The sequence below is a fragment of the Erythrolamprus reginae genome, chromosome 10 (assembly GCF_031021105.1).
Source record: "Erythrolamprus reginae isolate rEryReg1 chromosome 10, rEryReg1.hap1, whole genome shotgun sequence".
Lineage (NCBI taxonomy): Eukaryota > Metazoa > Chordata > Lepidosauria > Squamata > Dipsadidae > Erythrolamprus > Erythrolamprus reginae.
The window spans coordinates 48,105,059-48,132,654 of record NC_091959.1 but is presented as its reverse complement, the minus strand read 5'-3'; the positions used below and the strand labels follow the sequence as shown (position 1 = coordinate 48,132,654).

The following is a 27,596-nucleotide window of genomic DNA, read 5'->3' as shown; positions in this document are numbered from 1 at the left end:
AAATGGATAAAATAGGAAGTGAATAGAATAGAATAAATATTGGAATGTATAATAGGAATAGAATAGAAAATGGATAAAATAGGAAGTGAATAGAATAGAATAAATATTGGAATGTATAATAGGAATAGAATAGAAAATGGATAAAATAGGAAGTGAATAGAATAGAATAAATATTGGAATGTACAATAGGAATAGAATAGAAAATGGATAAAATAGGAAGTGAATAGAATAGAATAAACATTGGGAATGTGGAATAGGAATAGAATAGAAAATGGATAAAATAGGAAGTGAAATAGAATAGAATAAATATTGGAATGTATAATAGGAATAGAATAGAAAATGGATAAAATAGGAAGTGAATAGAATAGAATAAACATTGGAATGTGGAATAGGAATAGAATAGAACATGAACAGAACAGAATACGAAGTGAATAAGAATGGAATTCTTTATTGGCCAAGTGTGATTGGAGGACACCCACAAGGAATTTGCCTTTGGTGCAAAACGCTCTATCAAGTGTCTCCATTCAGCCTTGCAAGAAACCCCCCTTGAACTTCCTAAGCGCCAGAGAAGAACCCCGCCAGGGCAAAGGAAAACGCCCCCCTTCGTCCTCGCGCTGCCGGGCTCCCGAAGGCTGCGAGGAGAAGGCGCGGACGTCAGGCGCCGCGGTTTTCCCTCCGGTCCGCTGCCACCCAACCCACTCCTCCCGCCAGCAGCGGCCCGACAGGTGAGCGCCCGACAGGTTGGCCTCGCCCGCCCGGAAGAGGAGGAGGAGGAAGGAGCAGCCGACGGGCAGGCGGAGGATGTGAGTCCGTGTTGGGGTCCCGGAACGCGAGTTTCGGGGTCGCGGATTGTGTGTGTGTAGTCACGCGTGGAGGGTAGCAGGTTTACTATAGGGTGCCACTATTGTAGGGGGGGGAGACTTTCCATCCGGGGGGGGAGGTCTTCGTGTGTGAAAATGTGGGTCCACACTGTGGTTTTTGTGGCTTTTCTGTGTGTGTTTGTGTCTATCTGTGTCTAGGCAGCATGTAAATAACAACAACTATTATTATTATTATTATTATTATTATTATTATTATTATTGTTATTATTATTATTGTTATTATTAATGTCATCATCATTATTATTTAGACTTGTATGCCGCTCTTCTCTGAAGACTTCGGGGAGGGGGCTCACAGGGTACAATATAAAACGATGTGTATACAAATCGAGTCTTCGGAGAGGGGCGGCATACAAGTCCAACTAATAAATAAATAATAAATAAATAAATAGTTAAAACTATACGCTAAGATCCCACTATATTAAAAACGGTCAACCAACTCAGTCACAACCACACATCACATTTGGTAATCGTGTTATAATATTATTATAAAATTATTAATTTATAATAATAAAAATAAGACTTGGTTTTTCTGGGGTCGTTGATTAGATAGCATAGCATCGGGGTCGGGCCATTAAAGACATGCATGGGTTTTTTTTTCCAAATTTTTTTTAATTGTTTAATTGCTGGTTTAAAATTGTTTTGAACTGTTTTTAGGCGGTTTTATATTACATTTTATGTGTACATTTGGTTGTAAGCCGCCCAGAGTCCTTATGAGTCCAAATAAGTAAGTACGTATGTACATACATACACACACATACATACATACATACACACACACACACACACACACACATACATACATACATAAAATAATAACAGCAGAGTTGGAAGGGAACTTGGAGGTCTTCTAGTCCAGTAATTTTCAACCTTTTTTGAGCCGCGGCACATTTTTTACATTTACGAAACCCTGGGCACATTGAGCGGGGGGAGGGTGGGGGCTAAAAAAAGTTTGGACAAAAAAATTATCTCTCCTCTCTTCCTCCCCCTTCGCTCTATTTCTTTCTCCCTCCCTCTTTCTCTCCCTTTCTTCCTCTTTCTTTCTCTCTCTCTCCATCCCTCTTTCTTTTTCTTCCTTCCTCTCTTTTTTGCTCTCTTTCTCTCTCCCTCCTACGTCCCTCTATGTCTTTCTCTCTCTCTCCTTCCCCTCCTTCTCTCTCTCTCGCATTCTCTCGCTCCGCTCGCTCACTTTCTCTCTTTCTTTCTCTTGTTCTCTTTCTCTCTCTCTTGCTTTCTTTCTCTCTTGTTCTCTTTCTCTCTCCTCTCTCTCTTTCTCTCTCTTGCTTTCTTTCTCTCTCTCTTGCTTTCTTTCTGTCTTTCTTTCTCGCTCTCTTGCTTTCTTTCTCTCTCAGCTTCGCGGCACAACTGACCATGTCTCGCGGCACACTAGTGTGCCACGGCACACTGGTTGAAAAACACTGTCTAGTCCAACCCCCTGCTTAGGCAGAAAACCCTGCACTACTTCAGACAGATAGTTATCCAACATTTTCTTAAAAACTGTCCAGTGTTGGAGCTTTCACAACTTCTGGTGGCAAGCTGTTCCACTGATTAACTGTTCTGACTGTCAGGAAATTTCTCCTTAGTTGCAAGTTGCTTCTCTCCTTGTTTAGTTTCCACCCATTGCTTCATGTTCTACCCTCAGGAGCTTGACTCCCTCTTCTTTGTGGCAACCCCTGAGATACTGGAAGACTGCTATCATGTCTCTCCGTTCCTTCTTTTCATTAAACTAGACATGCCCAGTTCTAACAACAATTCTGTATCATAATGTAGAGTTGTGTGTTTTCAGGTGAGACTGGATCTCTCTCTCTCTGAAGATGCGGGTTAAGGGTCCGTAGATTTGAGTATGTAGGTGTAGGGATTTGTGTGTAGAGATGGTTTCACATGCCTGGATGTGTGTTTGTGTGTATTGTGTGTATGGTCGGGCGGTAGGGAAAGCAAGTAGGATGCTTGGCTGCACAGCTAGAGGTATCACAAGCAGGAAGAGGGAGATTGTGATCCCCCTTATATAGAGCGCTGGTGAGACCTCAATGGACAAAATTGAAGGGGTCCAAAGACGGGCTACAAGAATGGTGGAAGGTCTTAAGCATAAAACGTATCAGGAAAGACTTAATGAACTCAATCTGTAGAGTCTGGAGGACAGAAGGAAAAGGGGGGGAACATGATCGAAACATTTAAATATGTTAAAGGGTTAAATAAGGTCCAGGAGGGAAGTGTTTTTAATAGGAAAGTGAACACAAGAACAAGGGGACACAATCTGAAGTTAGTTGGGGGAAAGATCAGAAGCAACGTGAGAAAATATTATTTTACTGAAAGAGTAGTAGAGGCTTGGAACAAACTTCCAGCAGACGTGGTTGGTAAATCTACCAGTCACTGAATGTAAACATGTCTGGGATAAACATATATCCATCCTAAGATAAAATATAAAAAAATAGTATAAGGGCAGACGAGATGGACCATGACGTCTTTTTCTGCCGTCAGTCTTCTATGTTTCTGTGTTTCTACTGTGTATTGTACTACATGTTTTTGATTTCCTCTTTTTATCCCTTGCACTTTTTACTCTTATTTTTTTCCTTTCAGCTTATTTTGTGTTAATAAGAATGATTATGACAACCAACCTTCCATGAAAAGTCTACATATTTAAAAAAAGCAAAAATCTGCACAACAAGGTATCTCTGCTTTGCCTCTCTGGGCTACACCTGAAATGAAAGTTGCCTTGTTTGACCCCGTTCTGAGCTCAGAAACCTGATGAATTCTGCGTTGGGTATTTCCCAGTCCCTTCCAGGTAGGAAAATACCTTAAAAATTATACAAGTTACAGGTTGCGTTTCATGATGCGCGTGGTTAACCTGGAGCAGTGTTTCCCAACCTTGGCAACTTGAAGATATCTGGACTTCAACTCCCAGAATTCCCCAGCCAGCGTTTGCTGGCTGGGGAATTCTGGGAGTTGAAGTCCAAATATCTTCAAGTTGCCAAGGTTGGGAAACACTGACCTAGAGAATTGGACCACGGATATTTGATATATCATAATAGTGTACAGTGGTCCCTCTACCTAAGAATGCCTCTACTTAAGAACTTTTCTAGATAAGAACCGGGTGTTGAAGAGTTTTTTGCCTCTTCTTAAGAACCATTTTCTACTTAAGAACCCGAGCCCGGAAAAATTTCCCAGGAAATTTGAGAGCGGCACAAAGGCCCGGCCAGTTTCCTGCCATTCCCCCTTTAATCCCGGCCATCTCGGGCTTTTCAGGGCTGCCAGAAGAGCTTTTCGGTGGCCGCTTAAGGAGGCTTTGGCAGTCCAGAGTGAACGGAGCGTTTTCCTTTCTCTGGACACTTGGAGAAGGAATAAACCTCTGCCAGCGCCCAGAGAAAAGAAATGCTCCCTTTGCTCTGGGCAGCAACTGTCCTCCTCATAATAATAATAATAATAATAATAATAATAATAATAATAATAATAATAATAATTTATTGGATTTGTATGCCGCCCCTCTCCGTAGACTCGGGAAGGCTAACAACAATAATAAAAAACAACTAAAAACCCCTATTATAAAACCAAACATACACACAAACATACCATGCATAACTTGTAATGGCCTAGGGGAAGGAATATCTCAACTCCCCCATGCCTGGCGGTATAAATGAGTCTTGAGTAGTTTACGAAAGACAGGGGAGGGTGGGGGCAGTTCTAATCACCGGGGGGAGTTGGTTCCAGAGGGCCGGGGCCGCCACAGAGAAGGCTCTTCCCCTTGGCTGGGATTCGTGCGGTAGCAGGCTGTTCCGGAGGTAGTCTGGTCCAATGCCATGTAGGGCTTTAAGGTCATGACCAACACTTTGAATTGTGACCGGAAAATGATTGGCAGCCAGTGCAGGCCACGGAGTGTTGAAGAACCCTCTTCTTCTTCCTCCTCCTCCTCCCACCCAAATTCCGAGCTTTTATTTCTTTCCTAATGGGTTTGCACGCATTATTTGCTTTTACATTGATTCCTATGGGAAAAATTGCTTCTACTTACAAAACATTTCTACTTAAGAACCTACTCACGGAACGAATTACGTTCTTAATCAGAAATATCTTTTTTCTCCCTTTCTTAGAACGTCGCCTCGGAGTCGGAGGGCAGCCTCAGTCAGAACCTGAAGAAGGAACTCCAGCTGGTACTTGGCGGAGCTGAGAGACCGCGATAAGGAGCTGAACAGCATGGTGGCTGTGCACCAGAGGCAGTTTTTGGCTTGGGAGGATGATCGCCAGAAAATACTGACCCCTGGAAGAACGGAGCAGCAGGCTGGAAAGTGAGTCTCACAAAGCCTGGGGCCGAGGAGCTCAGCCCCCTATGACATCGATAGATTCAGGGATGCCAAGTGTATCGATGTCTATTGAAACAGATGTCCAAGTGCCGCCCTCCGAAAATGTAACCGGAAAAGGCGGGGAGAAGCCTCCATGGGGCCTCTAGGAATCTCCTTGGAGGAAACAGGGGCTGGAAAAGGCGGGGAGAAGCCTCCGTGGGGCCTCTAGAAATCTGGGAGGAAACAGGGCCGGAAAAGGCGGGGAGAAGCCTCCGTGGGGCCTCTCTAGGAATCTCCTGGGAGGAAAACAGGGCCGGCATGGCGGGGAGAAGTCTCTGTGGGGCTCTCTAAGAATCTCCTGGGAGGAAACAGGGCCGGCAAAGGCAGGGGAGAAGCCTCCATGGGGCCTCTCTAGGAATCTCCTGGGAGGAAACAGGGCTGGCAAAGGCAGGGAGAAGCCTTCGTGGGGCTTCTCTAGGAATCTCCTGGGAGGAAACAGGGCCACGGCAAAGGCGGGGAGAAGCCTCTGTGGGGCCTCTCTAGGAATCTCCTGGGAGGAAACAGGGCCGGCAAAGGCGGGGAGAAGCCTCCGTGGGGCCTCTCTAGGAATCTCCTGGGAGGAAACAGGGCCGGGCATGGCGGGGAGAAGTCTCTGTGGGGCTCTCTAAGAATCTCCTGGAGAGGAAACCAGGGCCGGCAAAGGCAGGGAGAAGCCTCTGTGGGGCTTCTCTAGGAATCTCCTGGGAGGGAAACAGGGCTGGCAAAGGCGGGGGAGAAACCTCCGTGGGGCCTCTCTAGGAATCTCCTGGGAGGAAACTGGGCCAGCAAAGGTGGGGAGAAGCCTCTATGGGGCCTCTCTAGGAATCTCCTGGGAGGAAACAGGGCCTCCACCCTCCCCTGTGGTTTCCCCAGTCGCACGCATTCTTTGCTTTTACAATTGATTCCTATGGGGAAAATTCCTTCTTCTTACAAACTTTTCTACTTAAGAACCTGGCCACGGAACGAATTAAGTCCGTAAGTAGAGGGAACCACTGTATGTGATTCACCAGAGAAGACACGAAATGCAGGTGCATTTGTTGAGGGTGTGGAGGGGAAACCCCACCTTATACCCCACATCTTGTATAGTAAAACGCTTGTTGTCGTTTTTTAAACAGCCAACAAGGAGGAATTTTAACAGTTGGTCTTTGCGACCTTACAAAAGTTGGCTTGCAAATTCCGTTGAGGTTCCTGTTGCACCATGGAAATCCTGGAATGTTATGTTCGGCATAGAATCCGTTTGAGGGATTCTTTAACGACGCTGATCCCCGGAGCTTCCCAATTCTGTGTTAAATCAGTGATTGGGTGCTCTTCCAATTGTACGTAGGTAGTAGAGCAGTTGTATTTTCTTACCTTCCTTTTGTGAAAACCTGGAACCGAAAGTAGCAAAATTGCGGTGAGATTCCCCTCTGCGGTTTAAGAAAGAAATATGGCAGGTAGAACACTCTGAAAACTGGGCAACGAAACCAGGATGTGGGTGTCCTTTGGAGGAATTGTGTTCTTGATCCCTCAAAGACGGGCTACAAGAATGGTAGAAGGTCTTAAGCCTCAAACCTATCAGGAAAGACTTCATGAACTCAAATCTGCCTATTAAATTTGTCTTTTTGTGATATTCTATGCAATGTTCCTGCTTTATCCTTACGGATATTTTACATGTGTGAACTATTATGATCTGTAATTATTGCTATTGCTACATGACTATTATTAGCAGCATAAAACTTATCAGGAAAGACTTAATGACCTCAATCTGTATAGTCTGGAGGACAGAAGGGAAAAGGGGGGACACGATTGAAACATTTAAATATGTTAAAGGGTTAAATAAGGTCCAGGAGGGAAGTGTTTTTAATAGGAAAGTGAGCACAATCTGAGGTTAGTTGAGGGAAAGATCAGAAGCAACGTGAGAAAATATTATTTAACTGAAAGAGTAGTAGATGCTTGGAACAAACTTCCAGCAGACGTGGTTGGTCAATCCATAGTTACTGAATTGAAACATGCCTGGGATAAACACAGATCCACCCTAAGATAAAATACAGGAAATAGTATAAGGGCAGACAAGATGGACCAGGCGGTCTTTTTTCTGCCGTCAATCTTCTATGTTTCTATATTTCTTTTTTTTCCTGTGTTTCAATATTTATTGCCAATATTTATTCTAAATTGATCAGGAGGCTTCCAACTGGCTTAATTTAAAGCAGCTCTGTCTTGCCAGAATCGCAACCACGGACGGCAAACTAATTTTAAGAAATAAATAATAATCATGCAAGATGCCGGATGCAGAGTCTCGAACCGCAATTTTTATTTATTTATTTATTATGTTTATTTATTTATTGGATTTGTATGCTGCCCCTCTCCGCAGACTCGGACTTAAAACAGAGAGAGAGAGACGGTGGAAGGAATTAAATGTCGGTTGACCGCCGTTAACAAGATTCAGAGTCCGGAAGGAGTTGTAAATTAAATTAATGAAATTAATTTAATTAAATTTGTTTTTTGGGGGTTTTTTAATAAAAAAAAATAAAAGAAATAGTAAGACAGGAGATAGAAAAACCCCCAGAATTTTATTTACTGGGCATAACCAATCAGAAATATAAGAAAGAAATTCTACATCTAGTCATTCATATTTTGACAGCGGCCAGGATAGTATATGCGCAAAATTGGAAAGGGGAAAATGTTCCCAAAGAAGAGGAAATTATTAAGAAAATATTAGACTGCGCTAAAATGGATATGATGACAAGACGGTTAAATGACCAAGAGGAAACTGAATTTTATGAGATATGGAACAAAGTGTATATATGGATAAATAAGAAGAAAAACTAAAAGTAAAAAGAATAAGAGAATTGGCATAAGTAGGGATATGACTTAAAAGTTATGTTAGAAGTAGTTTATATATGAAGACTTACTATATAAAGGTAAAACAAATTTCTTCTTTTCATTTAAAGTAATGAGTTGATTTAAAGTGTTTTTAACGTACAGTGTTCCCTCGATTTTCGCAGGGGGATGCGTTCCGAGACCGCCTGCGAAAGTTGAATTTCCGCAAAGTAGAGATGCGGAAGTAAATACACTATTTTTGGCTATGAACAGTATCCCAAGCCTCTCCCTTAACACTTTAAACCCCTAAATTGCAATTTCCCATTCCCTTAGCAACCACTTAGATCATTACTCACCATGTTTCTCTATTAAAGTTTATTAAAAAAATATTTATTAAAGGTGGATGAAAGTTTGGTGATGATATATGACATCATTAGGCAGGAAAAACCGTGGTATAGGGGGGGGAAACCGCAAAGTATTTTTTAATTAATATTTTTGAAAAAACCGTGACTTTTCGCAAAGTTCGAACACCCGCGAAAATCGAGGGAACACTGTATTCTTTTTCCGGTATTGAAATTTTACTTCTAGAATAAGCGGGGAAGATGTGACCCCATTTCTATGTTAAATGTACCGGTATGTTTGTCAGTTTTGTCTATTTTATGAAAATTAATAAAATTTATTGGAAAAATAATAATAATTTAATTAAATTTGATTGCCCCCCTTTTCCCTCCCCTCCAGATGAGCTACATAAGAGAAATGAAATGATAAACGCCCTGACCCAGAGATTAAAGGCCCTTGGATCCCCTACAGAACGACTGCAGCTCGACGCTCGAAAACACTCAACAGAAACTGCAGGAGTTGTCGCGAAAGGCCTCCAACACGTCTCTTCAGTGTCAGAGCCTCGAGGTAGCCTGCTATCATCATTTATTTATTTTTATTTATTTGTTTGTTTTGCCAAGTACGTATGGGTGGTATACAAAGATATAATAATATTTATGTATCTCGGACATCAACATCCAAAGATACTTCACCAGAAGTGCCCTTCACTCCTCCTCTCGAAACAGAAGACCCCACGAAAATAGACTAACAATCCTGGGTCTAGAAAGTTTAGAACTACGTCGCCTAAAACATGATCTAAGTATTGCCCACAAGATCATATGCTGCAACTTTCTACCGGTCAATGACTACTTCAGCTTCAACCGCAACAACACAAGAGCACGCCACAGATTCAAACTTAATATTAACCGCTCCAAACTTGACTGTGAAAAATATGACTTCAGCAACCGAGTTGTCGAAGCGTGGAACTCATTACCGTACTCAGTAGTGTCAACCCCTAACCCCCAACATTTTTCCCTTAGACTATACACGATTGACCACTCCAGGTTCCTTAGAGGTCAGTAAGGGGCGTGCATAAGTGCACCAGTGTGCCTTCCGTCCCCTGTCCAATTGTCTCTCCTTATCTCATTTATCTTGTCTTCCTTTCAAATATGTTCACCTATACTTTTATATCTTTTCTTCTATTCTTTTCTTTACTTATATTATTACATATCTTTCTCTTCAATGTGTATTATGTATTGGACAAAATAGATAGATAGATAGATAGATAGATAGATAGATAGATAGATAGATAGATAGATAGATAGATAGATAGATGATACTAGTAAGAGAGAAACATTAGGATAGGGGACGGAAGGCACGCTGGTGCACTTATGCACGTCCCTTACTGACCTCTTTGGAATCTGGAGAGGTCAACAGTGGACAGTCTAAGGGTAAAGTTGTTGTTTTTTTTAATTACATTTTTAAATTGATTTTAAAATACACACACACAACATACAACAAGTGCTCAGTGATTGGTGCCCACTGCCAGACAAACATTCACACCCCACCACCAAATTGGGGGTGTTTCTTATATATACCATTTTAACTCAAGAGCAAAGTATAGAATAGAACAGAACAGAATAGAATTTTATTGGCCGTGTGTTTGGACACACAAGGAATTTGTCTTTGGTGCACAGGCTCTCAGTGTACATAAAAGAAAAATATACATTTGTCAAGAATCATATGGTACAACACTTAATGATTGTCATATCTATTTACATATAATAAAGTTATTCCTTGTAGCTTGATCTCAGATTCTACTAACCGAGTCTACGGAGAGGGGCGGCATTCAAATCTAATTAATAATAATAATAATAATAATAATATCATCTTACCTTGTCCCATCGTCCCGTCAGTTGTCGCAAATCAGTTCCATGAACCGAATTGATCCTTTTGTCCATAATGTCAAATTGAATATGATCCACCATGTACCGGTACCAATTTGGCATTGTCCATTTTGTCACATCCTTCCAACCTAAGACTATGGCCGCCTGAGCGCTTTCTATCGCTGCTTGTTTCATTTCTCTAAATTCTCCCATCGCATTGCTTTTAATTAATACTGCCATTTCCTTGGTAATTATCCATCATTTATTTGACATCCTATTAATATCCTCTTGCACTTTTTGCCAAAAGTTCTGCACTATGGGGCATTCCCAAAACATATGCATAAACACTCCTTTATCTTGACACCTGTTCTGTCGGGCTCTCTGGTAGACTCCTCCCAAAAATTCACAGGTACAAATTTCAGACACACACACACACGTTTGAAAATTCAAAACAATGTTCTTTATAATGAAAATTCACTTAAACCAAGCCCTCTTTTGGTATAGCCAAGAGCCCTCGTCTCCAAACAACCTGGTAATTTGTACAAGTCCCTGATCAGTTCTGTGATACTTAGCTTGCAGCTGTGAGGCAATTCACAGTCCTTCTTCTTTCACAAAGTGAAACATCCTTTGCCCTGGTTTAGTTTCAAAGCAGGGGAAAATCAGCACACAAAAAGTCAGTCAGTAAAGCAGGCACGAAACACAACGATCAGATAATCCTCCACAATGGCCAAACCCACAGGCTGCTCTTTATAGCAGCCTCCCTAATGACCACAGCCCCACCCAACCACAGGTGGCCTCATTTTCTTTGATAATAATCTCTCCGTTGTTGCTGCCTATGCATCGCTCTCCGCATGCGTGGCGGTATCATTAACTCTTGTTCTGAATCCAAGGAGGAGAGAGATAATTGACCTCCTTCTGAGCTGTCTGCCACACTCTCCTCCTCCCTGTCACTCATGTCTTCTTGGTCAGAGGAGCCTTCATCAGCAGATTCCACCGGGGGGGGGGGGCAAAACAGGCCTGCAGCATGTGGATGTCTCCCCCACATCCACAGTCCTTGGGGCAGCAGCTGGGCCAGAGCTAACCACAACAACACCGATGCCAACAAATATTTTCCACATTCTGCTGGTAAAAAAAAATTCGGGGGGAGTCATGTGATGATACTACAGAGTCTGGTAGAGAGGTTTCACGCATCAACTACTCGGTTACTAAAGTCGTATGTCCTGCAGTCAAGTTTGGAGCGGTTGACTTTGAGTTTGCATCTGTTGTGTGCTCGTGTGTTGTTGTGGTTGAAGCTGAAGTAGTCGTTGGCAGGAAGGACCTTGTAGCAGATGATTTTATGGGCTGTGCTTAGGTCGTGTCTAAGGCGACGTAGTTCTAAGCTTTCTAAACATGGGACATGTCTGTGTGTATGTTTGGTTTTATAATAAGGGTTTTTAGTTGTTTTATTATTGGATTGTTACATGCTGTTTTCATCATTGTTGTTAGCCCCCCCGAGTCCACGGAGAGGGGCGGCATACAAATCCAATAAATAATAATAATAATAATAATAATAATAATAATAATAATAATAATGTCAATTGGGGGAAGATCCTGCCAGAAATTGATCAATTTTCTCTTTTCTCTTTCTTAGGAGAAAAACCAAAGCTTGGTTGGCTCCGTGATGGACCTCTCAAAGCAAGTGGGTCAGCTTCAAGCTAGAGAACAAGAACTTCTGACGCTGTTAAGACTGAAGGTATTTTATTTTGGGGGTCTTGGAGTTTTTGCTGCATATTTTTTACCCGTCACTGGGGGGCAAAGGGGCCGCAAAGTAGATCCCTTTTATCCTTTCTGGGTTTCTCAACCTCAGCAACATGAAGATATCTGGACTTCGACTCCCAGAGGTCCCCAGCCAATATGGGGGAGATGGGTGGACTTCAACTCCCAGAATTCCCAAGCCAACATGGGGGAGATGGGTGGACTTCAACTCCCAGAATTCCCCAGCCAACATGGGAGGACTCAACTCCCAGAATTCCCCAGCCAACATGAGGGAGATGAGTGGACTTCAACTCCCAGAATTCCCCAGCCAACATGAGGGAGATGAGTGGACTTCAACTCCCAGAATTCCCAAGCCAACATGGGTGAACTTCAACTCCCAGAATTCCCAAGCCAACATGGGTGAACTTCAACTCCCAGAATTCCCCAGCCAACATGGGGGAGATGAGTGGACTTCAACTCCCAGAATTCTCAAACCAACACGGGTGGACTTCAACTCCCAGAATTCCCAAGCCAACATGGGGGAGATGGGTGGACTTCAACTCCCAGAATTCCCCAGCCAACAAGGGTGGAATCAACTCCCAGAATTCCCAAGCCAACATGGGAGGACTCAACTCCCAGAATTCCCCAGCCAACATGGGGAATGAGACTCTTTTCATGATTTTTTTCAAAGAAATGTCTTGCTTTTCAGCAAAAGTCACTTCTTCCGTTTATTTCTTGGGTTTCGGCAGGATAACGATATCCTGGAAGCCACCAACCAGATCGCCGAGTTTACCAGCAAATTTAAAAAGTTAGAAAGCGCCTTGTGTGCCTGCAAGACCCAAGAAAGGAGTTTTGACGAGGAGAAGCAGAATTTTAAACTCCGGATGAAGGAACTGATGGCGGAAGTGGGCAGACTGAAAGGTAAATTATATTTCGAGCGGGGACGTCTGGTCTGGCTAACTTTTTAAGACTTTTTGTGGACTTCCGTTCCCAGAATTCCCCAACCAGTCGTGAATTCTGGGAGTTGAAGTCCACAAGGTCTTAAAAACTGCCAAGGGGATTGAATGGCAAGTGATTTATTTACTTATTTTTATTTACTTATTTGTTTCGTCAAGTACATATTGGTGATATACAAAGATATAATAATATTTATATACAGTGTTCCCTCGATTTTCGCGGGTTCGAACTTCGCGAATAGCCTATACCACGTTTTTTCAAAAAATATTAATTAAAAAATACTTGGCGGGTTTTTTTCTATACCACGTTTTCCCCCGCCCGATGACGTCATACGTCATCACCAAACTAATAATTTTTGCAAAACATTTACAAAAAAAATGATTATTGTTAATAAATAATTATGTTTATAAATATCAGGATCACTAAGTGTCTTATTCAATGGTGAGTACCAGTAATAATGGTGAGTAAATGGTTGTTAAGGGAATGGGAAATGGTAATTTAGGGGTTTAAAGTGTTAAGGGAAGGCTTGTGATACTGTCCATAGCCAAAAATGGTGTATTTACTTCCGCATCTCTACTTCGCGGAAATTTGACTTTCGCGGACGGTCTCGGAACGCATCCCTTGCGAAAATCGAGGGAACACTGTACATGATACTAGTGAAAATAGAAACATTAGGACAAGGGACAGAAGGCACGCTGGTGCACTTATGCACGCCCCTTACTGACCTCTTAGGAATCGGGAGAGGTCAACAGCGGATACTCTAAGAGTAAAGTTTTGGGGGTTAGGGGATGATACTACAGAGTCAAGTAATGAGTTCCACGCATCAACTACTCAGTTACTAAAGTTGTATTTCCCGCAGTCGAGTTTAGAGCGATTTACTTTAAGTTTGTATCTGTTGTGTGCTCGTGTGTTGTTGTGGTTGAAGCTGAAGTAGTTGACGGGAAGGACGCTATAGCAGATGATTTTATGGGCTATGCTTAGGTTGTGTTTAAGCGACGTAGTTCTAAGCTTTCTAAACCTTGGGTTGTAAGTCTAGTTGCATAGAGCAGTGATTTTCAACCTTTTTTGAGCCATGGCACATTTTTTACATTTACAAAACCCTGGGGCACATTGAGTGGGGGGGAGCGGCTAAAAAAAGTTTGGACGAAACTTTTTTCTCTCTCTTCCTCCCTTTCGCTCTATTTCTCTCTCCCTTCTTCTTTTTTCTCTCTCTCTCCATCCCTTTCTTTCTCCCTTCCTTCCTCTCTTTTTTGCTCTCTTTCTCCCTCCCTCCCTCCCTCCCTCTATGTCTTTCTCTCTCCCACCTTCCCTCCCTCCCTCCCTTTCTCTCTCTCTTTCTTTCTCTCTCTCCCTTGCTCTCTCTCTCTTGTTCTCTTTCTCTCTCTCTTGCTTTCTTTTTCTCTCTCGCTTTCTCTCTCTCTCTGTCTTGCTTTCTCTCTGTCTTGCTTTCTCTCTGTCTTGCTTTCTCTCTTGTTCTCTTTCTCTCTCTCTTGCTTTCTTTCTCTCTCTCGCTTTCTCTCTCTCTCTCTGTCTTGCTTTCTCTCTGTCTTGCTTTCTCTCTTGTTTTCTTTTTCTCTCTTTTGCTTTCTTTTTCTCTCTCTTTCTTTCTTTCTCTCTTTCTTTTCTTTCTCTCTTTCTTTCTTTCTCTTTCTTTCTTTCTTTCTCTCTCTCTTGTTTTCTTTCTCTCTCTGAGCTTCGCGGCACACCTGACCATGTCTCACAGCACACTAGTGTGCCGCAGCACACTGGTTGAAAAATACTGGCATATTCTGTTGAGTGGAGGAGTGGAGGGCTCTTCTAGTAAAGTATCTCTGGACATTTTCGAGAGTTTTTATGTCCGAAATGCGTTGTGGGCTCCAGATTTATTTTAAGAAAACGTGAAGTGAGAAATTGATTTGCTGTTTCTTTATTCTTTTTATAAAGGGTCTCTCAGTGAAAAGACCAAAGAGAACAATGCCCAGAGGGAAGAAATTATACAGCTCAAGCAAGAAAATGTTTATTTAAGTAGCGAACTAATGCTTACCGGTGAGTAAATCTGAACGGTTGCTGAATCTTGAGTTCTAAATGGCCCCCAAACATCCCCTACCTAAAATGCACTGAAGATGTTCCGTAGCCAGGTAACGAAACGTTTGGGAACCAACCCACATGCTTGGAGAACCAACCTTCGCCTTCGTCCCACAGCCGAAGTTACAGATATTTCACCACTATTGCAATGAGACATTTATGGATTTCTCTTTGGGGGCTTCTGGAAAAAGTAATTGATTCTCTCCCCCCCGCACAGCTGAGAGAGAAAGTCGAAAAGTTCAGCTGCTTCTCTCTGCCAAATCGAAACAGCTTCGGACGGACATGGAACTGAATAATTTGAGACAGGTCAGGCGTCCCGTTTTTGCAGGGTGGAAGGAAAAGGGGATTTCTAAAAGGCAGAGAATTCTGGCCCCGTTTCGTTTCAAAGCTGTTTTATTTCAAGGAAAGGAGGAAGTCTTTAAGTTAAAGGAGGCTTTTGCAAGTAAAGTGAAGTGTCTGGAAGGAGTTGGGCAGGTTAATAAATTAGATAGATAGATAGATAGATAGATAGATAGATAGATAGATAGATAGATAGATAGATAGATATAGAGAGAGAGATTAGATAGATGATAGATAGATAGGTAGAGAGAGAGAGAGAGAGAGAGAGAGAGAGATTAGATAGATGATAGATAGATAGATAGATAGATAGAGATAGAGAGAGAGAGAGAGAGATAGATAGATAGAGATAGATAGATAGATAGATAGATAGATAGATAGATAGAGATAGATAGATTAGATAGATAGTAGATGGATAGATGGATGGATGGATGGATGGATGGATGGATAGATAGATAGATAGATAGATAGATAGATAGATAGATAGATAGATAGATAGATAGATAGAACTACGATGCCTTAAACATGATCTAAGCATTGCCCACAAGATCATATGCTGCAATGTCCTGTCTATCAAAGACTACTTCAGCTTCAACCACAACAACACAAGAGCACACAACAGATTCAAACGTAATATTAACCGCTTCAAACATGACTGTAAAAAATACGACTTTAGTAATCGAGTTGTTGAAGCATGGAACTCATTACCGGACTCCGTAGGGTCAACCCCTAACCCCCAACATTTTCCCCTTAGACTATCCACGATTGACCTCTCCAGATTCCTAAGCGGTCAGTAAGGGGCGTACATAAGAGCACTAGAGTGCCTTCCGTCCCCTGTCCTATTGTCTCTCCTATATCTCATATATCTTCTCTACTATATCTCTATAAACTTCATTGTATATTATTGTGTATTGGACAAAATAGATGATAGGTAGGTAGATAGATAGATAGATAGATGAGGTAGGTAGGTAGATAGATAGATAGATAGATAGATAGATAGATAGATAGATAGATAGATAGATAGATAAGGTAGGTAGGTAGAGATAGGTAGGTAGGTAGGTAGGTAGGTAGGTAGGTAGGTAGATAGATAGATAGATAGATAGATAGATAGATAGATAGATAGATAGATAGATAGATAGATTATCCTGTTTCCCTTAAAATGAAACCTCCCCTGATAATAAGCCCAATGAGGCTTTTGAGTGCAGGGCAATACGGCCAAGTGCTTATTTCAGGGAAACACGATACATTTTTGCAGAAACATTTTTTTGGAGGATGCAAAGAGAATTCTTTGCAAATTCCTTTTTCACATCCCTGGAAGTTTATCTAGGCTGGATGTGCCCGGAATTAAACCTTCCCCCTTCCCCGGGCTGATGACCTCCTTTTGTCCTCCGTTGCCAGATCTACCTGAAACAGCAACAGGATCTCCAGTTCCTGCATTTCCACCTGGAAAGCTCCCAGGAGAAACACGGACGGGCCGAGTCCCAGGATGGAAGGTAAGGTGGCTTTTGCTGACCAAGAGGCGGGAGGAATTTATTATTCAACTCGATCCCTGTGGCTGCGGGCCCCAAAGCCAGGCTGGGAATAAAAATCATAGAAACATAGAAACATAGAAGACTGACGGCAGAAAAAGACCTCCTGGTCCATCTAGTCTGCCCTTATACTATTTCCTGTATTTTATCTTACAATGGATATATGTTTATCCCAGGCATGTTTCAATTCAGTTCCTGTGGATTTACCAACCACGTCTGCTGGAAGTTTGTTCCAAGGATCTACTACTTTTTCAGTAAAATAATATTTTCTCATGTTGCCTTTGATCTTTCCCCCAACTAACTTCAGATTGTGTCCCCTTGTTCTTGTGTTCACTTTCCTATTAAAAACACTTCCCTCCTGAACCCTATTTAACCCTTTAATATATTTAAATGTTTCGATCGTGCCCCCCCTTTTCCTTCTGTCCTCCAGACTAGACAGACTGAGTTCATGAAGTCTTTCCTGGTACGTTTTATGCTTAAGACCTTCCACCATTCTTGTAGTCCGTCTTTGGACCCGTTCAATTTTGTCAATATCTTTTTGTAGGTGAGGTCTCCAGAACTGGACACAGTATTATTCCAAATGGGGTCTCACCAGCACTCTATATAAGGGGATCACAATCTCCCTCTTCCTGCTTGTTATACCTCTAGCTATGCAGCCAAGCATCCTACTTGCTTTCCCTACCGCCTGACTGCACTGTTCACACATTTTGAGACTGTCAGAAATCACTACCCCTAAATCCTTTTCTTCTGAAGTTTTTGCTAACACAGAACTCACAATGCAATACTCAGATTGAGGATTCCTTTTCCCCAAGTGCATTATTTTACATTTGGAAACATATTATGATAATGCATCATCATCATCATAATAATATAATAAATAGCAATGTTATCATAATAAATAATAGCACTAATGATCTTTTTTTTAAAGAAAATATAATCTTTATTGAAGATAGGGGAGAGGAAACAGAGGACTATGCGAATATTGGTACAAATGTATATGAATTTTGAGTACACAGTTATAAATCAAAATAGAGTGATACCTTGTCTTACAAACTTAATTGGTTCCTGGACGAGATTCTTAAGGGGAAAAGTTTGGAAGACGAAACAATGTTTCCCATAGGAATCAATGGAAAAGCGATTAATGCGTGCAAGCCCAAAACTCACCCCTTTTGCCAGCCGAAGCGCCCGTTTTTGCACTGCTGGGATTCCCCTGAGGCTCCCCTCCACGGGAAACCCCACCTCCGGACCTCCGTGTTTTTGCGATGCTGCAGGGGAATCCCAGTAGGGGAATCCCAGCATCGCAAAAACGAGCGCTTCGCTGGCAATGGAAGTCCAGAGGTGGGGTTTCCCAGCGAAGGGAGCATCAGTGAAATCGCAGCATCACAAAAACACCGAAGTCCTCGAAACCCCACCTCTGGACCTCTGTGTTTTTGTGATGCTGCGATTTCACTGAGGCTCCCCTCGCTGGGAAACCCCACCTCCGGACTTCCGTTGCCAGCGAAGCGCCCGTTTTTGCGCTGCTGGGATTCCCCTGCAGCATTACAAAAACACGGAAGTCCAGAGGTGGGGTTTCCCATGGAGGGGAACCTCGGGGGAATCCCAGCAGTGCAAAAACGGGTGCTTCGCTGGCAACGGAAGTCCGGAGGCGGGGCATCCCAGCGGCGGTGGTGGGTTTGTAAGATGAAAATAGTTTGTAAGAAGAGGCAAAAAAATCTTAAACCCCAAGTTTGTATCTCGAAAAGTTTGTATGACGAGGCGTTTGTAAGACGAGGTATCACTGTACATGCTTACATACTGTATATAGAAGAAAAAAAGCTAAAGAGAGAGAAAGAGAAAGAGAGAAAAGGGGGAAGGGAAGAGAAGAGGAAAAATTTAAAATATAAAAAGAAGAAGAAAGAAAGAAGAGATAAATTCATATCTATAAATTTATCATATGTCGTAAATAGTGTCGGCTTAACCGTTGACCCGATTACTCTACAGCTTTTAAGGTCTTTACTATCAGTCTAGATGAAAGTTTTAAGTTTCTAAACTTGAGTTAAAGTTTAAGTTTTGCCATTTTGAATTTGTTCACTAATGATCCTTATGAATCAATTTGATGGCAAAGAGAGGAGAGATCAGAGGCTTAAATACTAGATTCACGGGTGAGCCGTTGCACAGGTAGTTTTCAGTTTGTGACAGTCCACTTAGTGACCGTTCAGAGTTGCAACGGCCCTGAAAAAAGTCATGGTTGCGTGACCCCAAGATGCTGCAACCGTTGTAAATACGATAAAGGCCTGGTGTTGATGGGAACCTGGGAGAGGCGAGTTTCATGAGCAGATGCAGCCACAAAGCATTCTTTCGAGAAGTTCAAGGCCATCCTAGGCCCACCACCTGGGTGGAAGCAGAAGGAGGATTGGCCACGCCGGCACAACCGGAGTGGGCAACGTGACAAGTTAGTGGGTGGGTAACGGGAGCATGTGAACTTTCAGCATGGCTAACACTAGCTTTTCCTTGTTCCCGTTTTCAGCCCAGGAATGGTTTTGTCGGATCTCGAGAGCATCAGCGACCGAGGGTCCCTCAGCAGCGAAGTCGGTCAGGACATCCCCACCCATTTCGTCCACCTTCCCGACTGTCCTTCGAAAAAAGCCGGCCGCCCATGCCAAGCCCAGAACAAGCAGCAAGAACAGCCGACGGAGCACGTACACGAAGGGTTGGCTCGTCATCCTAGGTGCCCCGGAGAGCAGACACTGACCAGTTCCGGGAGCGCCGGGGAGATGGGAGAACGCTCGGCCGTGCAGCTGGGTTTTCCCCAGAACTCCCGATCCAAAGAAACGGTTTGGATGGCGGAGTTGGGCACGGTGACCTCTTTACCGAGACACAAACACTGGTTCGAAGCAAACTTCTGCGCCGCAACTTTGGGCTGCCAGGCGCCCAGGTTCTTCAACAAAGCCAACGGGGACTGCGAAGATACTTCCGCAGAGCCGGGCAGAATCCCACCTCAGCGGAGACCCTGCGCGCCTCCTCTTCCGGGGAACTCCGCCTGCGATTTGGGCTGCTCGGCTTGCAACGCCGTCCGTAAAGCCGGCCTCTACCCCTCCAAGCAGAAGCAGACCGAGATGCTCCAGCCGGTGGAGAACGGCGGCCGTGGCTTATGGGGCGGGGAGTCGTCCCCGAGGCCTAGGGATGCTCCCGAATTGAAAAGGTTCTGTATTTCGGCTAAGCGTTTGACGTTCACCTGTATTTTGCGTGTTTAACGCGTGGATCTGTTTATACAGGGAGTCAGTGATCAAATACTACCGGAATGGTAAGTTACTCCATTCCGGTAGTGATTTTGAGGATTGCGTGCGCAATTTATTTATTTATTTATTTATTGGATTTGTATGCCGCCCCTCTCCGGAGACTCGGGGCAGCTAACAACAGTAGTAAAACAATGTACAATAATAATCCAATAAATACTAAAAATGATTAAAAAACCCATTACAGTGATCCCTCGATTAGCACGGTCTCGATTAGCGCGAAACGCTGCAACACGGTTTTTCAAAAAATATTAATTAAAAAATAATTAATAATAAAATAATCAAAATAATAATCAGTCTTCTATGTTTCTATGTTTCTATAAGTCCGCACTAGTTCTCTCTCTCTTTCTCTCCCTGTTGCCGGCGTGGTATATGAGAGAGAAAGAGAGAGGCAGAGGTCGGGCGCATTACCGGGAGGTGGAGGCGGCGTGGGGACGCTGGGTGCCGGGGACACCGAGGAGGGGGTGGACGTGGCCTCTCAGCTGCAGAGCCGAACAAGGGCGGAGGCAACGGCGGAGTCCGGCGCTGGGGCCATGCGGGGCCGCTCATCCAGGGCGGCGTGGACTGGCAAGTCGCCCTCCTTTCTCTTTCTTTCTCTCTCTTATACCACACCGGTAACAGGGAGAGAAAGAGAGAGAGCGGAGGGCACCTTGCCGGTCCACGCCCCCCTAGATGAGCGGCTCCGCATGGCCCCAGCGCCGCCCAGGCAAAGGGGAAACCCCAAGATCGCTTGCCGCTTGCCGTATTGCAGCGAAGGAGGCGAAGCAAGGCTCCAAGCTGCAATACGGCAAGCAGCAAGCGATCTTGGGGTTTCCCCTTTGCCTGGGCGGCGGGAAGACCAAGGGAAGGTTCCTTCAGCCGCCCAACACCTGATCCGCTCCGCAGCGCGGCAGCAGCGAGGAGCCGAAGATGGGGTTTCCCCTTTGCCTTTACCCCATCTTCGGCTCCTCGCTGCTTCCGCGCTGCGGAGCAGATCAGCTGTTGGGCGGCTGAAGGAACCTTCCCTTGGTCTTCCCCGCCGCCCACACGCAAACTCCACCATCTGCGCATGTGCGGCCATGAAAAAAATGGCGCGCATGCGTAGATGGTGTTTTTTACTTCCGCACCACTATAACGCGGAAATCGATTAGCGCGGGAGGTCTTGGAACGTAACCCCCGCGCTAATCGAGAGATCACTGTAATATAAAAAAACCAAACATACATACAGACATACCATACATGAAATTGTAAAGGCCCAGGGGGAAAGAGCATCTCAATTCCCCCATGCCTGGCGGCAGAGGTGGGTTTTAAGGAGCTTACGAAAGGCAAGGAGGGTGGAGGCAATTCTAATCTCTGGGGGGAGTTGGTTCCAGAGGGTCGGGGCTGTCACAGAGAAGGCTCTTCCCCTGGGTCCTGCCAAGCAGCATTGTTTAGTTGACGGGACCCGGAGAAGACCCACTCTGTGGGACCTAACCGGTCGCTGGGATTTGTGCGCGCCCCCATGTGAGATTTCGCTTCTGCGCAGGCACAGCAAGTGAAATCTCGCATGAAGACGTTCGCGCGATTGAGATTTTGGTGATTTTCGCCAATTTTTTGCTTTTGCGCGGAAGCAAAAAATATCGGAAAAGTTCGCTGAAATCGTCGTAATTTTGGACGGGTGTTAAAGAAATGGTTCTAAGTTAGATTCTTGTTTGTTAGGTTGTAAATACCCGGAGGGGATTTTAACGGTCTCTATCGGGAGGAAAAACACACAAATCACAGTTTTGACTCAAAGCTGGTCTAACCGGCATCGATCTCGGCTCCCAGCTAACTTTCAAGGTCACGTGCCGTTAACTACGGAATGTGGTTTTGGCCTGTCCGTCTCGCTGGGGAATTTGTAAATAGTCTCTTGAGTTTTGCTCACCTGTAAAATTAAAATGCCTTTCTCCGAAGTAGAACGGGAGAAAAGCCACAGAATCTGTTCCCGTCATGGCCATAAAGTCGAGGACCACCTATTATTTATTTATTTATTTATTTATTTATTTATTGATTGATTGATTGATTGATTGATTGATTGATTGATTGGATTTGTATGCCGCCCCTCTCCGGAGACTCGGGGCGGCTAACAGCAACAATAAAACAGTGTACAATAGTAATTTGGTATTAGAAATGATTAAAAATCCATTAATATAAAAACCAAACATACATACAGACATACCATGCATAGAATTGTAAAGGCCTAGGGGGAAGAAGGTCTCAATTCCCCCATGCCTGGCAGTAGAGGTGGGTTTTAAGTTGTTTACGAAAGACAAGGAGGGTGGGGGCAGTTCTAATCTCTGGGGGGAGTTGGTTCCAGAGGGCCGTGGCCACCACAGAGAAGGCTCTTACCCTGGGTCCCGCCAGGCGACATTGCTTAGTTGACGGGACCCGGAGAAGATCCACTCTGTGGGACCTAACTGGTCGCTGGGATTCGTGCAGCAGAAGGTGGTCCCTGAGATAATCTGGTCCGGTGCCATGAAGGGCTTTATAGGTCATAACCAACACTTTGAATTGTGACCGGAAACTGATCGGCAACCAATGCAGATTGCGGAGTGTTGGTGTAACATGGGCATATTTGGGGAAGCCCATGATTGCTCTCGCAGCTGCATTCTGCACGATCTGAAGTTTCCAAATATTTTTCAAAGGTCGCCCCATGTAGAGAGTGTACAGTAGTTGAGCCTCGAGGTGATGAGGGCATGAGTGACCGTTATTACAGATACCATCGCAACCCAGCCCCAAAATTTCCGTCGCTAAACGAGACCTTTGTTAAGGGGGCTTTGGTCCATTTAACAAGATATTTTTTGGGGGGACACAGTTGTTAAGTGAGGAACCTGGTTGCTAAGTGAATGTGATCTCCCAATGGACTTGATTGATTGATTGATTGATTGATTGATTGATTGATTGATTGGACTTGTATGCCAACCCTCTCTGTGGACTCGGGGCAGCTCACAACATATTAAAAAAAAACCAATACAGTGTTCCCTCGATTTTCACGGGGAATGCGTTCCGAGACCGCCCACGAAAGTTGAATTTCCGCGAAGTAGAGATGCGGAAGTAAATACACTATTTTTGGCTATGAACAGTATCACAAACCTTCCCTTAACACTTTAAACCCCTAACGTGCAATTTCCCATTCCCTTAGCAACCATTTGGATTATTACTCACCATGTTTATTTATTAAAGTTTATTTAAAAAAATATTTATTAAAGGCAGACGAAAGTTTGGCGATGACATATGACGCCATCGGGCAGGAAAAACCGTGGTATAGGGAAAAAAACCGCAAAGTATTTTTTAATTAATATTTTTGAAAAACCATGGTATAGACTTTTCGTGAAGTTCGAACCCGCGAAAATCGAGGGAACCCTGTATACAATAATACATTTGAAATCCAATTAATATAGAGAACTAATCTAAAACCATTCTAAAAAGGTTAAAAATCATTCATTTAGATTCAAACCGCAAACATACCACACATTTGTTATCACAACTGCAGTCGCACTGCAACTGTCATAAATATGAATCGGATGCCAATCAACTGCATTTTGATCCATGCTACAAAGGTAATAAGTGTGGGGGGGGGGAAATCCCTTTTTTGGGTACTGCTGTAACTTTGGATGGTCACTGACTGAGAACAGTTGTTAATAAATATTATTGTATTAATGATATTTATTATTATAAATAATTGTAGAGTTATAGAAATAATAATAAATAATTATAAATTATAAATAGTTATAAAGATTACCGTATATTATAAATAATAATAAATTATCAATAATTATAAAATGTATATTATAAATAATAAATAATAATAAATTATCAATAATTATAAAATATAAATTATAAATAATAAATAATAAATTTTCAATAGTTATAAAATATAAATTATAAATAATTATAAAATATAAATTATAAATAATTATAAAATATAAATTATCAATAATTATAAAATATAAATTATCAATAATTACAAAATATAAATTATCAATAATTATAAAATATAAATTATCAATAATTACAAAATATAAATAATATTTATTATAATAGAAATTCACTGCTCAAAAAAATAAAGGGAACACTTAAACAACACAATATAACTTCAAGTCAATCAAACTCCTGTGAAATCAAACTGTCCACTTAGGAAGCAACGTTAATGGACAATCAATTTCACCTGCTGTTGTGCACCTTCAACTTTCTACAGGACAAAGGATTCAATGAGACTGTTTCATTCAATCAGATCTAGGATGTGTTATTTGAGGGTTCCCTTTATTTTTTTGAGCAGTATATATTTATTAATATATTAACTAATAAATATATTTACTAGTTAATAATTTACTGCTAATAATAATTATTATATCTTTGTATACCACCAATACGTACTTGACAAAACATACAAACTTACCTGTATAATTTGAGCCAATCCCAGAACAAGGGAACACAATCTGAGATTAGTTGGGGGAAAGATCAGAAGCAACGGGAGAAAATATTATTTGACTGGAAGAGGAGTAGATGCTTGGAACAAACTTCCAGCAGACGTGGTTGGTCTATCCACAGGAACTGAATTTAAACATGCCTGGGATAAACCTAGATCCATCCTGAGATAAAATACAAAAAAATAGTATAAGGGCAGACTAGATGGACCAGGAGGTCTTTTTCTGCCGTCAGTCTTCTATGTTTCTATGTTTCTAAATAAGTAAGTAAGTAAGTAAGTAAGTAAGTAAGTAAGTAAGTAAGTAAAAGGAAGGAAGGAAGGAAGGAAGGAAGGAAGGAAGGATCCCCAGGAACTGAATGTAAACATGCCTGGGATAAACATAGATCCATCCTAAGATAAAATACAGGAAATAGTATAAGGGCAGACTAGATGGACCAGGAGGTCTTTTTCTGCTGTCAATCTTCTATGTTTCTATGAAACAAATTGCCCACTTGTTAATAATCAGAATTGCTCTTAATTGGTTTCACAGTGACCAGGATGGGACCCTGAACGGTTTCGACTGGGATGGGCCGGGTTTCACATCAACCCAGAGGTCAAAGGAGACCAAACCTCCCGAGATGCCCTCAGCCTCAGATAACCCTTCAGATCTCCGGACATCCATCGGGGGGAACCAGCTTCCCACTCATGATGTAAGAATCTTCCCATCGGAAAACCACGGAACGGGTCCAAGATATTCTGGCTGCCGATCCCCATTCGACCTGCCCTGATATTATTGGCGATGATCCCCCCAATTCTAGCGTTTGGGCAGCCACTCAGACATAAAACGCAGTAAGGAGCACCTCGATGCTCTCTAAGCTTGGTAGTTTTCATGCAGACGTCTTATGACCCGATTATTTAGCATCATCAGTGCTAGGGGGAGGAATGGGGTTGGTGAAGTGGAGGAGGGAGATGGGGAAGAGGAGGAGAAGAAAGAGCAGGAAGAGGTGGAGAAGGAGGAAGAAGGACTGTGGGGTCCTTGGTCTCCCCTGTTCTTTCTTGCAGGCGTGTCACGACCCAACTATTTAACCTCAGCAGTGCTAGGAGGGGATGGAGCTTTCATAGTGGAGGAAGGAGAAGGGGAGGAGAAGGATAAAGGGGGAGGAAGAGGAGGAGGAGGAAGAAGGAAGAAAAAGAAGAAGAAGAAAGAGGAAGGAGGAGGAGAAGAAGAAGGGGAAGGAGAAGAAGAAGGAAGGAGGAAGAAGAAAGAAAAAGGAAGGAGGAGGAGGAGGAGAAGGAAGAAGGAAGGAGAAGAAGAAGGAAGAAGAAAAGGAAGAAGAAGAAGAAGAGATGGAGGTCTGTGTTTGCTCCTTTAGCTAATTTTTTTTCTTGGAGATGTTTCATGACCAAACTAGGCAACATCATCAGTGCTACGAGGGAGTAGGGTTTGAGAAGGAGAACTGTGGGGTCCTTAGTGGTTTTCTTGGAGACGTTTCATGACCCAACTAGATAACATCATCAGTGCTAGAAGGGAGCGGGGTTTTATCCTAGTGGCTTATATTCTCACTGGTTGTGGAGGAAGCCAGTGGCCGCCTCGCCTTCGTTCCACCTCTCCGTGCGGGCTTGAATGCTGCCCGCACGGTCCCCAACCCCTTTCATCCGCCTTCTCCTAGGATTCCCGCTCGCCCAACGACAAGCTGCAGCAGATGTTGGCCGAAACCCGCCAGATGGTCACCCACCTGGAGCACAGCCACCTGCTCAGCGCCAGCCCTCGCTACAGCCCGACCGGAAGCCTCCACACGGTAGGGTTCACTTCGCCCGTAGGCCGAGGTCAAAAACGGCAAGATGGTGGCTGCCGGAGACTGTGATTGACACCTCGCCTAGCTCTGACGTTGGCTTTCGGTTGTGTTCTTGACAGACGGGGGACGACCCCAAATCCGGTTGCGAATGCAAGGAGCCCCTCGAGGAAGAATCCGGATTGCCACTTTCGCCTTTTGCGTCTTCTCACGTAAGTTCATTTGTCGTCCTCTTTTGGCTCCGGTTTTTCATGCGTGACGCAGCAGAGGAAAAAACGGTAAGAAACTCGGCGGCCGAAATCCTAGAAAGTTTAGTTTATTGCGTTGCGCCTCGTACGTCAAAATTATTATTGTTGTTATTGTTTGTTGTTGTTGTTGTTGTTGTTGTTGTTATTATTATTATTATTATAGAAAATATATTTTTTATTGAAGATAAATAGAAGATAAACATTTATTGTTGTGAGCCACCCCGAGTTTTCGGAGAGGGGCGGCATACAAATCTAATAAATAATAATAATAATTAATATTGCAGTATATACAGCAGAATTAAGCACTTTTAAAAGAGTGACTTTATGGTCCTCTTTCACAAGTCTCAAATCCACGAAGCACTCTGCAGTTCTGTTAAATCTCACTGTTTGCAAATCTTGCTGGTCCTGATTTTTTTTTTTTCAAGGAGAAAAAAATACCGTAATTGGCAATTTTTTGCAGGAATGTCAACTGTTTACACACCAGTGGAAAACTAAACCCCCCTCCAAAAAAAGTTTCCAAGTTTTCAGCTCAGCCTACAAAATAAATATTGTTTTTTAAAAATATATCCTCAAGATTATGATGGGCAGTTTTTTTCCAAACGTATTAAGAAAAACAGCAAAAAAAAATACCCGCTGAAACTAATTGTGTTTCTGTTTGTTTTGCTTCACCGAAAATTGTTTTATTTTTAATTTATTTTTTCTTGTAAGACCAGCTGTCTCATGTTTTGTCTACAACAGGAAAGAAAACCCCAATCCTGAAGGCGGAATAGCCTCGTCGGATTTGACACCCACCACTCAAGTCTGGAAAAAAATATATCCTCAAAATTTACAGCTCAATTCTGGCAGTCAAATATATATTTTTATTTATTTTTTTTTTTAAAAAAAAATAGAATTATGCGGAAAAGAATAAAAGCTATTTCTAGAAATGTTCTGGGCAGATTAATGGCTTGGAGGGAGTCGCCGTTAGGTATAATTTTATACAATTGGAAATATATGTTTATGTTTTTGTAAGTCAGTTATTTATAGGCTGCAGTGGAAGGGTTTCTATTTTTTAATTTGGGTGG

General features: G+C 42.9%; 1 protein-coding gene across 1 annotated transcript; it reads left to right on the top strand.

Moving 5' to 3' along the window:
- Nucleotides 1–406: 406 nt before the first annotated feature.
- CCDC62 (coiled-coil domain containing 62) lies at nt 407–27,458 on the top strand. Its single transcript, XM_070762013.1, is given in 18 exon segments — nt 407–427; nt 529–725; nt 3,651–3,660; nt 4,961–5,023; nt 5,025–5,126; nt 5,128–5,155; nt 8,726–8,781; nt 8,783–8,893; nt 11,822–11,923; nt 12,675–12,846; nt 14,806–14,907; nt 15,164–15,252; nt 16,681–16,775; nt 19,318–19,992; nt 25,042–25,201; nt 26,162–26,290; nt 26,407–26,496; nt 27,271–27,458. Coding segments are annotated over 18 exon segments (2,223 nt in total). The 3' UTR covers nt 27,292–27,458.
- The last annotated feature ends 138 nt before the right edge of the window (nt 27,459–27,596 follow it).